Raw genomic sequence first — 15818 nt, forward strand, 5'->3', positions numbered from 1 at the left:
TATTAAAGTTTATTATTTTTTATTTTATTTAATATATTTTATAATAAATAAATAATAAATAAAATAAATTTAGACGGTTTAAATTAATTATTTTTTATCTCATTAATTTTACTAATTGGCAAATTATTGCATTCTTTCCGCTCTAGTATTTGTCCTAATATCCTTCTCATTAACTTTAGGGAATACTTCTATAAAGACGTGTAAAACGTCTTTTTGTAAGGACGCTTACATATCGCATTATTATTTGACGTATTAATGAATCGATTATTTTTTAATTTTTTAACAAATTAAAATAAAACTGATTTTTTGTATAACAATAGCAATAAATCCAATTTTTTTTTGGGGATTTAATTGTATTTTACTATTTTTTAATTTTTAGGGATTTAAATGTCTGTGGCATAGCCTTCCCATACTCAATTAAGAGGTCGCGGGTTCGAATCACATATCTTTCCAAATTTGGCCAATGAGTAATAGCTCAAATGAAATAGACTCTCCATACTCAATTAAGAGGTCGGGGGTTCGAGTCACATATCTTTCCAAATTTTAAGCCAATGAGTTATAGCTCAAATGGCATAGACTCCCCATACTCAATTAAGAGGTCGCGGGTTCGAGTCACATATCTTTCCAAATTTGCCAATGAGTAATAGCTCAAATGGCATAGACTCTCCATACTCAATTAAGAGGTTATGAGTTCGAGTCTCTTATCTTTTCAAATTTTGGTCTCTTTAACTTTATTATAATTCAAAAGCAAGCTTTTATTTAATTTAATTAATGTCTAAAACTTTTGTCGCACATAAACCGTGAGTGACAATTATATTTCTTTATAGGTAATCTCCAAAACTTTTTATCGTATACCGTGAGTGACAATTATATTTCTTTATATCATAATTAAGAAGGATAAAAATATATATAATAATTAATAATTTCTCCAAAACTTTAATTAATTAATTAATTTAATTTCATCTTTGTACACATACAGTTCATGCTAATATCCAATTAAAACAATGGGAGAAACAAAGAGGTACTGAGCTATAGGATTGTTATCATAAATCTATTATAAGTTGCTATAATTTTTTTCACCATGGTCCATCTGAAAAGTGGAATATATATGGTTTGATGAGGATAGATTAATTAGACTATAGACACAAGCATATGGGATGTGATGCAGAAAATGGAATAAACAATTCAACACAAACTTTTTTTATTTATAAAATAAACCCCACGTCTGGGGGAATAAACAATTTTCTCATAAACCCATAAACAAGTTTCTTGGTAACAAAGTAGGAAAATTTTTGTCACGCCACTAAAATTTATACTACGTGTTGACAATGAAAGTGTGACAGTACACAGATGCATCAATCTCCTCATTTGGACCTGTGCAGGCTATAACTCACCCTTTCATCATACCAAACATCTTCACACCTCTTATCTCCAATCACTAGAGTTGTCATCAACACCCCTACATAATATCAACATATTTTATATTTCAATAGAACATGGAAAATGATTATATATTCCAATAAGGGAAAAAAAATTAAGAAAAGTAAAGATGAACCTGAAACCAAAAGAAGAAGAAACAATTTTTTTGCTATAGTTAATTTAGCCATCTTTCTATTATAAGTGCAGTGTGAGCAACTCCAAGGAAATGAAGGGGCTATATATAATTCGAAATTCGTTTTAATAAATAAAAAAATTTGAAAGTTTGTGTTTGATGTTAAACAAAATTTAGATATTAAATCAAAATTAAATTATTTAGTTCAAAACGATATTTCTATTATTTAATATTTGATATATACTTGTTAACTAGATTGGTGACCATCTCACCTCACTCTGTCACAGTCACTCACCCAGCCACCGCCGCCAGCCGTCCGTCGTCGTCTTTTTCGTCTCACCGCCGGTCTGAACTCCGAAGTCTGAAGGTGAAGGAACTAAGGAAGTAGGAACAGCCGAACAGGACAGACCCGCGGCTGTCTCTCATTGCCGGTGCCCTCGCCCTCGCCGTTGCCGCGCTCTTCTGCTCTGTCAAACAGGTTAGCTCCAGTTCTCTTCTGTAGTCTGTTCTGCACTTCTTGCTGTTACACAGTTACAGTGTTATGACTTATGAATAATGTTGTTCACTTGTTCTGCACTTCTCCTCTGTTCTCCAGCAACCTTAAACTGCACTTCTCCTATGTTATTCTATTATGTGTTGAAAACTTAAAATTTCTGGGATGAATATGCTTGTTGAAAGCTTGAATCTATGAAATATGAATTATGTTGTTTTGTTGATTTATTCTGTGTTATATATGCTTGTTGAAAACGTGAAAACTTGTTGTTTTGTTGATTTGTTCTGGGATGAATATGCTTGTTGACTAATGCTTGAAACCATGGAGTCTGGAAAAACAATTTTGCTATGCATATATTGTGAGAAGCTTATTAGGGGTGGAGGAATTCATCGGTTTAAGCTTCATTTGGCTGGAAAAGGAGGAGATATTGAGTCTTGTCGAAAGGTGCCAGCTGCAGTGAGACACCAATTCCATCAAAGCATTGAAAAGCTTCGAAGCAAGAAAAGAAAAACTCAAGAATAATATGCAGAAAGTTATAATGCTTGTGATGATGTTGAAAGAGAATTTGACGAGATCGAACGTAATGAGATGCAACAACAACAAAAATCCAGGGTTCCAGCACCTATCTCTAGAAAAGGAAAACAAGTCAAAGGTTTACAATCCTATTTTCCATCGGCAACAACACCCGGAGCTCAACCAACTATCAAAAGCGTTCTTCAAAGCAAAGAAATAGTGGAGAAGTGTGATATTGCTATTGTGAAATGGATGATGGATGCCTCTGTTTCATTTAATGCGGTTAACTCAGCTTATTATCAGCCAATGATTGATGCTATTGCCATTGTTGTCAAACTCTCGAGTTAACTCGTAAACTCGTACGAGTTTACGAGTTTAGGTAGTAGAATCGAGTTAACTCAGACACAAACTCGTTTTTGGGTAGACTCGGGTAGACTCGATAAACTCGCATAAACTCGGCCAAACTCGCGAGTTTACGGGCGAGTCAGCGAGTTTGCTTTGTTTGGCCTTTTTTCACAAAAACAGAGCCGTTTTGGGCCCCAAAAAAAGAGGGAAAAAGGGAGCAACATATGAACGTAACCCTAAACAGCTAAATCCCTCACTTTGCTCGCCGCACTCACTCAGTCACTCTCTTCTCCAAACCCTCTTCGTGGTTTGCCTATCCCTCGCCGCCATTCGCCATTTGCCATTCTCCAAATAGCTCGTCACAATCTCTCTCTCTGCTTTTCTCTCATTCTCACTCTCTCATTCTGCTCTCTATTGACTCTGTTATGCATCAAAGCTCATGGATTCGTGGAGCCTCTGCCGTCGCCACGCTACCGTTGTTCGTTGCATTCTCTACCGGTTCGTCATGTCCTCTGCCTGTTAGTTGTGTACTCTGCCGCCGTTCGTTCTTGTCTGCTTGCACAGCACAGCAATGCCTGGTTCCTCAACTGAGCCTAGTCCATTCATTCATTCAGATTTAGATATGTTTAAAAAAAAAATAGTTACTGAATTGCTGCATGTTGTAGTTGTTACTTGTTAGTATTAGTTTAGTCTATTCTTAATTGCTACTTCTTGTAATTTGTAGTTGTTACTTGTTAGTGTTAGTTAATTGTTACTTGTTACTGAATCTGAATGTCTGAAACTCTGAAATCTCAAATTTGAATTTACCCACTTTGATAGTGGATAACTTTGCAACTGTTAGTGGATAACTATGTAATAACTGAAGGATTTGAATGTGTGTTCTAGAGTATTTGTTATAATTATAGTATTATGTAAATTTATTAAGTTTTTTTATATTGAAATTGTTGAGTTTTAATGCCTATATTTGAGTAAACATATATATTATACACGATATATATATTTTTTACAAAAAAAATATAACAGGTAAACTCATACGAGTTTACGAGTCGAGTCTACGAGTCGAGTCTAAGTCAGCTCCACGAGTTTACCTAGACTCGTGAGTTTGACAACCTTGGCTATTGCAAGCATGGGTGCAGGGTATAAAGGGCCAAATTATCCAAGAGTCCGTGGGTATTTGTTGAGTAAATTAGTTGAGGATGTGAGGAAAATGATTGATAGTTATCGTGAGATTTGGAAGCAAACTGGATGCACTATTATGGATGGACTGATTGTTGTAGGCGTACTTTGATTAATTTTTTAGTTTATTATCCTAAAGGAACTGTTTTTCTAAAGTCAGTTGATGCTTCTAATGTCTCAAAAACTGCTGAAACTTTGTTTAAGTTATTTTGGGATGTTGTATTGTTTGTTGGTCCTGAGAATGTTGTGCATATTGTAACGGACAATGCTACAAACTATGTTGCTGCGGGAAGGTTGTTGGAGGCTGAGTTTCCTAAATTGTATTGGTCCCCTTGTGCAGCTCATTGTGTTAATCTGATGTTTCAAGATATTGGGAAGTTGCAAGAAGTGAGTCAAACTATGTCACAAGCTTCAATGATCACTAAGTATATCTATAATCATTGCTATCCACTGTTCTTGATGAGAAAGTTTACAGGTGGACGGGAAATACTTCGTCCAGCTCCAACTCGGTTTGCTACTAATTTCATTGCTTTGCAAAGTATTTTAGCTCAAAAGGATCCTTTGAGAGCTATGGTGACCTCTAAAGAATGGACAAGCTCAGCTTACTCCAAAGAAGCCAAAGCTAAGAAATTTGTGGATCAAGTCTTGGATTCTAAATTTTGGAGTCAATGCACTGATATTGTTAAGCTTACTGAGCCACTTGTTCGTGTTTTACGTATTGTGGATAGTGAAGACAGAGCTGCCATGGGTTTTCTTTATTCAGCTTATCATAAGGCTAGGGAAGAAATAGCGAAGAGGTTTCAGAAAAGAAAGAGGGTTGCTGATCCTTATTTGAAGATTTTAGATACCCGTTGGGATGCACAACTTAAGAAAAATCTTCATGCCGCTGGTTATTGGTTAAATCCAGCTTTTCGATTTAATGCTGAAGAATTTAAAAAGCACAAACAAACGATTTCTGGCTTGTTGGATGTCATTGAAAAATATGCTTATGATGATCCTGTACTGAATTATAAGCTAACAAGTGAGAAGAGGATCTTTAAGAATGCTGAGCAAGATTTTGGAAGACCCTCTGCAATACGTGAACGAACCACTGTTATGCCAAGTGAATTTCTTCATAAATTTGGTCTTTCACGATTGTGATGTATTTATTATGTGATATTTATGATTGTGTTAAATTATTTATCTGTTTTTTATGTTAAGATCAATGGTGGGAATCTTATGGTAGTGGAGCACCAAATTTGCAAAAGTTGGCTATTCGTATTTTAAGCCAAACTTGTAGCTCTTCAGGTTGTGAGCGTAACTGGAGTATTTTTGAACATATTCACTCAAAGAAGAGGAATCGGTTAGAGCATCAAAAACTTAATGATCTTGTTTATGTTCATTACAACTTAAGGTTACAACAAATGTAATTTCTTGATTGTTTTAAGTTGAAAGCATTATTTTAAAATCTTAATCATCACATGAGTAACGAAATATATTAATAACATAGGAACCAAATGAGAAACTAAGTTTATGATCCAATTTGTCTTGATGCATTTGAGGATCATTCGGAATGGATACTGGAAGATTCACCACCATTTTTAACTCCTGAAGAAGTTGATGCTTTACGAAATGATCTTGCAGATATGTCTCTTCAATCACCTTTAGATGATTTAGGTATGCTTTTATTTATTTATGAATTATGATCAACTATGATTTTCGTATGCCTTATAACATGTTTTATATTATTTTTTTATCTTGATTTGTGAAACATTATCTATAATGCTAGATCAATTGAATTTGGAAGATGATCGGGATGATGATGGAGCTAATAATTCTGTGGAAAATGCAAATCAAAATGAAACCAATCAGGATGTAGCCCCACATTTGTCAGATGAAGAATAACTTGCCGACTTCGAAATCACTCCTTGGATTTAGTTTATGAATTGTTATCCTTATTGTGTTTAATTAAGATACTAATGTACTAGTACTAACTAATTTCATGTTTATCTTTGTATTAGTTATATTTAAACTTTGAAACTTGGTTGTTTTTAAAATGTTGGGGAAGAACTAAAGATATGTATTTTGAATTTATTAAGTTTATGACTATTTTTAGTATTTTATATTTTTTATTTACGTAAAACCGATTTTATCGGTTCAACCAGCGGTTTATCGATTGAACCAATAAATCAGTGAACCAGTAACCTGACCGGTTCGATCACCGGTTCGGTTCTTACAACTATACGTACTAACAAAATAGAAAATGACATTAGACAAAAAGATTTGGTAATAAAGTACTTTTTGAACACCAAAATTCAGCCTTTAATAAACTATGAAAAAGTATTTTAGAAAAGAGAAATTCTCCACATACAAGCGTTTTCCCATACAAGTCATTTATTTCTTCTTCTTTTTCTTTCTCCATGCCTCCTATTTTTCTTCTCATTCTTCTTCTTCTTCTTCTTCTTCTTCTTCTTCTTCTTCTTCTTCTTCTTCTTCTTCTTCTTCTTCTTCTTCTTCTTCATTTTTTAAGTGTTTCATCTTTATCGTCGTGTTTCTCCTCGTTCTTCTTGACTGCACATTTTTCATCTTCTTCCTCCTCATCTTCTACACCTTCTTCTTCTTCTTGCTGCACGTTCTTCTTCCTCTCCCTCTTCTTCTTTTTCTTTTCTTTTGTTTCTTGCCTCCTCTTTCTCCTTCTTCATTTACGTGCTTTTCTCTCTGTTTTCTTTCTTCGTTATTCTCGATTTCCATTGTTTTTTGACATCAAGCTCTGAAATCATTTTTGAAGAAAAAGAAGCAGTAGAAGATGAGGAGGAGAAAGAGAAAGAGTTCTAAACTATACATAAGGTGTACTTCAACGAATTTTGGGTGTATTTCTTAAATTCTTTGGGTGTATTTTCGTAATCCTTTGGGTGTATTTCTGTAATCCTTTGGGTGTATTTCTATAATCGTTTGAGTGAATTCCTGTAACCGTTTGGGTGTATTTCTATAATTCTTTGGGTGTATTTCTGTAATTGTTTGGGTGTATTTCTGTAATCGTTTGGGTGTATTTCTGAAGTTCCATTATCTTCAAAATGATTTCAAAGCTTGATTTCAGAAACCATAAAAATCGAAAAAAAAAAACGAAGCAAGAATACCAGTGATAAACGCAGATAAAACAACGAATGAAAAGGCAAAGAGAGAACGCACGAAGAAGATCAAATTTGGCAAGAAACTCGTTTTCATGGAGGAAGAAGAAGAAGAGTAGGAGAAGAAGAAGGAGAAGAAGAAGGAAGAGGAGGAGGAGAAGGAGGAACGCAAAGCATGCCATGGAAATCGTATATGGATCAGCGTGCTTTTTGTTAAGTTTTTCCCAACTTGTATGACTTGTAAACCAAATGACTTGTATGTGTAGCACTCCTCAAGTAGCTCCTTGTAATGGTAACAAGCAAGAAGCAGCAAACTATTTGTACGGAGTTGTAGGAGATAACATTAGGGAACTAAAGGGGCTGTTTGCTGAGGATGTAATTGAAGGGTATAGTGATGAAGAACTCATTTGGTTGCTGTTTGAGGATGGATGTTCTTTGCTCGCTCTATTACATGGACCATTAATTCTCGCTGCTCTTGAAATATTGTTGTTTTGTCAATTTTTAGCAAATTGATGGTGGTTCGATATCTAGTGGTTTGGGAGCGAAACTTACTCCTGTTTGCAGGTACCAGTTTTTTAGAAGTGCATCAAAGTGTCTTCGATTAGATGGGATTTGGAAATAAAGACAAATTAAATTATGTAATTTAAGATAAAAGATGATAAAATAAAGTTTTTGAAAAGAAAGTATTAACTGAAAACGAAGAAGATACGTTAAAATTAAACAAAGCAATAAAATACCTTCAACTGAGTCAAAGAGCTTAAACATAAAAAGTAAAGGTACTGAAATGTAAATTGAACATGAAAATTAAAGATTGCTTAAAAGATAAATTTACTTGAAAAATAGAGTTTACAGAAAAATGTAAATGAAAAATTAAAAACATAGAAGGAACCCTACAGAAATTGAACTCGAATGCAGACTCAGAAATTCTCTGGAGATGTGAATGTGCTTGAGTGTATTTCTAAAACGAAGTTCCAACCCTAATTTCCTAAGGCTTCCCAGTATTTATAATCTACCTTTGGTAATCGACAATTGGTGCACGGATTGTGAATCACACCTTTCACAACTCGTACCACTAACCAGCAAGTGCACTGGGGTCGTCCAAGTAATACCTTACGTGAGTAAGGGTCGAATCCCACGGAGATTGTTGGTTTGAAGCAATCTATGGTTATCTTGTAAATCTTAGTCAGGAAGTCAATTATGTTTATCAGTTGAATTGCAAATAAACAATAGAGCATGGATTAAAGGTTACTTGTTATGCAGTAATGGAGAATATGTTGGAGTTTTGGAGATACTTTGTCTTCTGAATCTCTGCTTTCCTCTGTCTTCTTGTTCACGCACACACGTCCTCCTATGGCAAGCTGTGTGTTGGTGGATCACCGTTGTCAATGGCTACCTTCCATCCTTCCAGTGAAAACTACGCTCACGCGCTTTGTCACAGCACGGCTCATCACCGGTTGGTTCTCGATCCGGTTGGAATAGGATTTACTATCCCTTTGCGTCTGTCACTAACGCCCAGCCTTCAGGAGTTTGAGGCTCGTCACAGTCATTCAATCCTTGAATCCTACTTGGAATACCACAGACAAGGTTTAGACTTTTCGGATTCTCATGAATGCTACCATCAATTCTAGCTTATACCACGAAGATTCTGATTAAGAGATCTAAGAGATACTCATTCAATCTGATATAGAATGGAGGTGGTTGTCAGGCACACGTTCATGGGTTGAGAATGGTGATGAGTGTCACGAATCATCACCTTCATCACAGTTAAGCGCGAATGAACATCTAGATAGGAATAAGCGTGTTTGAATAGAAAACAGAAATACTTGCATTAATCCATCGAGACACAGCAGAGCTCCTCACCCCCAACAATGGAGTTTAGAGACTCATGCCGTCAAAGAGTACAAAGTTTAGATCTAAAATGTCCTGAGATACAAAATAAGTCTCTAAAAGTTGTTTAAATACTAAACTAGTAGCCTAGGTTTACAACAAATGAGTAAACTATGATGGATGATGCAGAGGTCCACTTCTGGGGCCCACTTGGTGTGTGCTGGGGCTAAGAATTAAGCAATCCACGTGCAAAGGCCATTTGTGGAGTTGAACGCCAGTTTTTGTGCCAGTTTGGGCGTTCAACTCCAGCTTTTGATCCTTTTCTGGCGCTGGATGTCAGAATTGGGCAGAGAACTGGCGTTGAACGCCAGTTTACGTCGTCTATTCTTGTGCAAAGTATGGACTATTATATATTGGTGGAAAGCCCTAGATGTCTACTTTCCAACTCAATTGGAAGCATGCCATTTCGAGTTCTGTAGCTCCAGAAAATCCACTTTGAGTGCAGGGAGGTCAGAATCCAACAACATCAGCAGTCCTTTTTCAGCTTGAATAAGATTTTTGCTCAGCTCCTTCAATTTCAGCCAAAAAAATATCTGAAATTACAGAAAAACACACAACTCATAGTAAAGTCCAGAAATATGAATTTTTCCTAAAAACTAATGAAAATAGACTAAAAACTAACTAAAACATACTAAAAACTATATGAAATTAACCCCAAAAAGCGTATAAAATATCCGCTCATCAACAATTAATTACAATTAATTACAATTAACTATAAATTTAAAATTTCAAATGCTTTCTCCTTGGTAACTGTTCCCGCCTTTTGATTGTCCATATTTCCAATAATTTCCTCGCGTGATGAAAAAACCTTAACTTCTTCACTACTATAACTACTCGTTCAGATATTGCATTCGATTTGACTCGCTCAATTTATCATGAAGCCTCAAAATCAAATCCGTCTTAAGAACCTCCATCTAACGCTTACACATGTATCACTGCTTATGTTTTAGACCACTTTATCGATTTGAACAATTCACCTTTATCGAAAATATTTTTCCGATCAACAATGGTATACCATACATCCTAAAAAATAGTTATGGCATTTAATAATAAGAGTCTGTGTAATGTGAGTGTGACCCACGGATCATTGGTTTGCATCTAAATTTCTTAGACAAAAAAAAGTGTGTACCGCAAAATGCTTTCTATTATTTGTTTGTAAAATTTCTATAATACTCTTATTCTCTTTTTTTTTTCAAATCAAACCCTAACCCTCTTGTAACACACTCACTCACCTCTCACTGCTGCACACACCCTCACTCCCATCACACCCTCTTTCTCACAGCACACACCCACGAGCTGAGAAAAGAAAGAAAAGAAAGATGGAGATCGAGAGAGTGAGGGAGACGAGGAGAGAAGGAAGAAGATGAGGGAGAGGGCTACCGCATCGGCGTCGTGCCTCACTGTCGTCCAACTTGCCGTCGCGACGCCACCGCACCTGTCTCGCCCAGCCGTATTTAGTTCGCTGTCGCGCCGCCTTGCCGTCGTCGATATTTGACAGGATCCACCAGTCCGTCGATATTTGACAGAAAAAGGCATCTTTTGGATAAGTTTTGTTCAAGTCTGTGTAGTCGACGTACATTCACCATTTGTCGTTTGCCTTCTTTACCAACACAATATTGGCCGGCCAAGTAGTGTAAGGTAGTTCCCGAATGAAACCGGTCTCGAGCAAGCTTGTGACTTTCTTCCTAACTTCGCCTATTCAATTAGCGGACATCTTTCTTCTCTTCTGGGCTACCGGCTTGGCTTTGGGATTTACGACTAGTCGGTAAGACATCAGGTCTGAATTTATTCCTGGTATGTCGGCAGGAGTGAAAGAAAAAAAAAATCTTTGTTTTTTTCAAAAGTTCCGCGAGTTCGCCTTTAAGGTTAAAAGGCAGGTTCTTGTTGATGAAGGTGAACTCGCCCTCGATTTGTCCTATTTGTAGTTTTTAAAAACAGTTTTTTTTTTTTTAACCAAAGATAGGAGACTCGAACCCGCAACCTCTTAATTGAGTATGGGGAGACTATGCCATTCGAACTATTACTCATTGGTAGTTTTTAAAAAACAGTTTATAAATAAGTTATTTTGTATTTAAATTTTTATTATAAAAGTACTTGTTTTAAAGTTATTTTAATAAATAAGAATGATAAAATAATTTTTTGAAAATGACAAAATTTAAATTTTTTTATTTTTTCAAAATTTTTAAACAATTTTTTGAAAGTTAAAGATATATTTAAAAAATTATACTAAATAATATTACCGTAATTTTTTATAAGTTAAAAATCTAAAAAATATCTTTTAAAGTTTTTCAAACGAAGTCTAATTCTTATTGATTTAAGACATGATAATTTCATTAAATTAAGGTAACCCAAAATTAAAAGATAAGCACAAAGACAATAATTCTTTCTTTTGACTGGGCAGGACAATAATTGAAGGCAAGTATTGCGGAATGAAGGAACTCATTAAATAAAGCATATGAGCAAATAACAATAATATTTAAAAAAACAATAAAAACTAATTTAGATAGTCAAAATTATCTTATTTAATTTTATTAATGATTATTAAATAAAATAATTATGTAATTTTAAATATAATAAATATATATTTATAAATATTATACGTATAAAATTATAAATATTATATTATATAAAATAATTTTAAATATTATCTCTTTAGTATTATCGAATAAATAAATGATAGAAAAAATGATCCACTAATTTTGTTGTAGTTTTCTTTCAACCTTGTCTGCATTTTATTTGCATTACAAGCCAGTTAACAATTCATTTGTAGTTTATCTATATTCATGCTATTTGAGTCTATTTACAAGTTCAAGTTAGCTTCTAAATTTTTGGCAATTCGAACTTAAATTTCAATATTAGATTCAATTGTTAATTAGACAAGAGCAAAAAAAAAAATATATTAAATTTGTTAATCAAGTTTAAATTTAGTGAGACTCAACATCTTATCTAATTAGAGGTATTAATGTATATTAGTCAATTATAAAAGAGAAGTGTAATCATGCTAATAACATGAGTCTTATTTATCCTTGTTTTAATCCTATAACATACATTGAAAAGAAGGTTATTCTCATAGTGAAATTTCTACGTGTCCTTTACCAGATTTATTCTCAATTTCTATTATATGTATTCATCCACCAAAATTTGAATGCCTTCAATCATCATGACTCTTATATTACACTCCTACATCAAACTAATTTCGTTACACCACACTTTTCATGACCGTAACCAATTTTTTTACCCCCCTTTCTCAGTTTGCTTTACAATTTACATGTACACACATTCCTAAAATTTTAAATTTTAAATTTTGAATACAAAATTAAAATTAAAAAAAGTGTTTCTCTCCTTTGTTTGTTTCCAATTTTATCTCTTCCTCCTCTTCTTCGGTTCTTCTACTTCTTCATCATCAGTTTCTCTTCTTTTTTTCTCCTCCTTTTACTGATTCTATTTTTGTATAATCTTCTTCTTCTTTAGTAGTTTTTATTCATCATCTTCTTCTTCTTCTAATTCTTACTGTTCCTAATTTAAGTCAGAGTTGGAGATTATAGAGTTAGTGTACGCACTAAGACAGAGAATGTCACTGTACCTCATGGCTCCAACCTTTAGGGGAGTCATCGCGGTGGAGGCAACGCTATCGCTGGTGGTAGGGTTGCGGCGGTGGATGAGATGGCGACTGCTACGGTGGTGGACCATGCTATGTCGGTGGTGGTCGCAGTGGGTGCGGTGGAGTTTGTGGTGATCTTCAATGCTGTAGGGATGGATACGGAGGAGGAATCAGCGAAAGAGAACAGATCGCTGGAAGGTACTGAGTCACCTCCACAAAGAGCACATGCAATGAGACTATGAAAGCAGAGAGCACAACAACCATATAATAATTTTATATTTGTCTTTATCTTTCTGTCCGTAAAGACTAGATTTGCAACCAGACAAGGATTCATCTTCATTTTCAAGACGTTCCTCATTTTCAAGATGTTCCTAATGTCCGTCCTTTTAATTTTGACTAAATCTATATGTAATTTGATATTGAAATTTGAATTTTAAATATGCACAACCTTATCAAGCATTCAAACTATCTCTCAAATAATCAAATTTTAATTTTCTCCTTACCATAACTCTCTTTCTTTCTCTATCTTCTCTCATGTCTTTCTTCTCCTAGATCTATATATCTCTCTTGCATCATTTTTTTTCTTTTTATTTTTGTTATCTCTGTGTTCTCTTTGTCAAACGGAGATTTCTTGATGGTGACATGCATTATGGTATTGTGTTTGTTGCGGGAAAGTAGAGGGAAGAAGTAGAGACACGACAAGGAGGAGCGAGAGATGCATACTGGCATCAACAACAATGGGCATGCAGTTTGGTGAGGCTGAGATTATTCGGATGGCAATAGACAGAACGGAAGAGAAGTCATAGTTGCAGCACCAGAAGTGGCCATCAACGGTCTTGGTGCGATGATGCTGTATTCTCTGCTTATGTAAGTAGTCGTCTTCTTCAAATGAACGTATACGATTTTTAATTTTGATATACCTACTCATACTCCTCTTTGTTCAGTTACAGATTTATAATGGTTTGCGATGATGAGCTATGTGTGTTCCTTATTATTTGATCTGATGTATATGTTCTAATTTTGGTAAGAATTGAAATGATGATGTTGTTGTTGTGCAGAGGCGTCTTTGCTTGGTGTGGAGACATATACATCTAGGAACTCCACAAAGAATACGTACTCGCTGCATATTGTTACTCTTGAATAAAAAGTCTCACATAGTCAAGTATTTGTTCCTGAAAAATGTTTTAAAAAAAAAAGGATGAGTTTTACAACTCAGTGACTAGACAATACATTTATAATCGACATGAGACCATATAAACATTATTATCAAAGTAACTTTAATTAGAAAATAATAGTTAATAATAATAAGTGAATCAATAAGGGAGTTCTCATACAGAAATCAAATCAAAAGTCTACACATGGGCGGCTCCACCTCTATGGGTAGCCCTTTCCTCTTGTGTGTCCTAACAGAATAACAGATCTAACGTGTGGCCTACACGTTAGGCTAGCAACACCCCTCCTAGCTGGAGTCTGAGTCAGATGCATCTAAGTTAACGTCATAACCGCCGTTAACTACGGTTTTCTAATACGAGCCTCCCAAACCAATTCAAAACATATAGTTTCAAATACAATAAATCTTTAATCTCTCAAATATATAACGTATCGAATCAAATCAATCAGATAATACTTTCATATCAGAAATATTTTCACATCATACTTTTTCAATCATAGAAACATATTTCATAATTTCTAAGTGAGTACCAACAAATACTTTAATACTTCAAAAGCATATATGCAAATAAAATCAATATTCTAAAATAATATAAAATTTTATCAAACATATATATAGTCTCATGTAAAAATTCCTAATATATGAACTTCATAAGAAGAATTATTCAGCTATAATAAATCAAGTATTATAATCAAATCAAAGTTCTTCAATAATAGTTTTATAAATATAATTGAAAACTCATAATAGCATAAACCAAAAGCTTAAAGGTTATAAATGTAAAGCCTACTCACAGCATGGTCCTAACGGACCGAAGAGACCAAACCCAGAGTGCGTCTCACGACAGCGACAATGACCACAACACCAGGCAGTCATTTCAAATCGAGTACAGAGACAAAGGCAGATAAAATTCTGGAAGATCCAAAACAGAACAAAGACAAAAATAAATCAAAACAAGGACAAGGTAGAAAAATGAATTAGTGGTAGAGATAAGGTGAAAACAGGACAGACTAAGGGAAGAAGTTAGACCAGAACAGTGGCAAGGTAGTGTTGCCGGTAAGTTTGGAAGCTCCGGCGTGTTTTCCTGGCGACTAGAGGCATGGCGACGAGTCTCCTTCTCCTTCGGTGAGTTCCTCCTTCCCCCTCTGTTCGTGTATGGTGATGTTTCTCTTTCTGCGAACTCTCTCGTTCTCTCTCTCCCGCTAGAGCTCCTCTTCCCGAAAACCCAACAGTGGCAGCGGCGGTGCAGCAGCTTGGCGATGGGGTCTCCATCGGCAAAGACGGATCTGATGACGATGAGACTGACCGCGCCCCTCTTCCTCGCGGGTCCTCCTCCTTCTCGGCGACCATGATGGCGGCACTGCAAAACGCTAATGGCAGCGACACTCCTCCAGCTTTCTTCAACTCGCAGACTCCCTCTTTCTCTAGGGTTGACGTCGATGGCGACTTGGCAGTAGCAGAACTTCGGCGGCGAGGCGTGGAGGCAGCAGCCCCTTCTACCGTTCTCTCTTTTTTTTTTTTTCTGCGTAGGTGTATTTGTGTATGGTGTGAGTTTTGAAAAGAAGGGGTTGTGATTAATGAGGAAGAGTGGAAGTTGTTCAGTAATTTAGGGTTAGGGTTGGGTAGGAGGAATAAGGGTAATGTAGGAATTTTGATAAAATTAAAGGGTAGGATAGTAATAATAGAAAAAAGAAGCTTGGGACATTACATCCTACCCTCCTTATAAAAATTTTCGCCCTCGAAAATTGATACAGTGTACAAAAGAAGGTAACCAAAGTCAACGACAAAATTTTTTTTTTTTTAAAGATTTAAGAGAATGTTTCAAAACACAATCAGGTAAGATATCCATCAACAATGGATGCAACTAAGAGAGAATCATTTCACAATCTCAAAGAAAAGATATGAGACAAACATTTCAAGCATAAATACTATCACGTCAACAAGTTTAAATTGAAACAAAAGATGCAAAATTTATG

At 35.2% G+C, this 15818-nt stretch overlaps 1 protein-coding gene and 1 long non-coding RNA gene across 2 annotated transcripts; one reads left to right on the top strand and one right to left on the bottom strand.

The window, feature by feature from the left end:
• On the bottom strand, positions 1178 to 1674 carry LOC110267283. The gene is made up of 2 exons (XR_002354710.1): positions 1556 to 1674; positions 1178 to 1459 (listed from the first exon to the last, which is right to left on the bottom strand). It is a non-coding gene; the product is annotated as an uncharacterized LOC110267283 (long non-coding RNA).
• On the top strand, positions 4030 to 5219 carry LOC107614859. Its single transcript, XM_021110692.1, has 2 exons — positions 4030 to 4182; positions 4284 to 5219. Exons 1-2 carry the CDS (start codon positions 4030 to 4032, stop codon positions 5217 to 5219), a joined length of 1089 nt encoding a protein of 362 aa, XP_020966351.1.

This window comes from Arachis ipaensis, chromosome B09 (assembly GCF_000816755.2).
Source record: "Arachis ipaensis cultivar K30076 chromosome B09, Araip1.1, whole genome shotgun sequence".
Lineage (NCBI taxonomy): Eukaryota > Viridiplantae > Streptophyta > Magnoliopsida > Fabales > Fabaceae > Arachis > Arachis ipaensis.

Excerpts from the sequence above, each read along its gene's own strand:
- LOC107614859 (XM_021110692.1), top strand. The coding sequence starts at position 4,030 with ATGGGTGCAGGGTATAAAGGGCCAAATTATCCAAGAGTCCGTGGGTAT. Across the intron at positions 4,183-4,283 it reads ATGGACTGATTGTTGTAGGC|TTATTTTGGGATGTTGTATT; the intron begins GTACTTTGATTA and ends ACTTTGTTTAAG.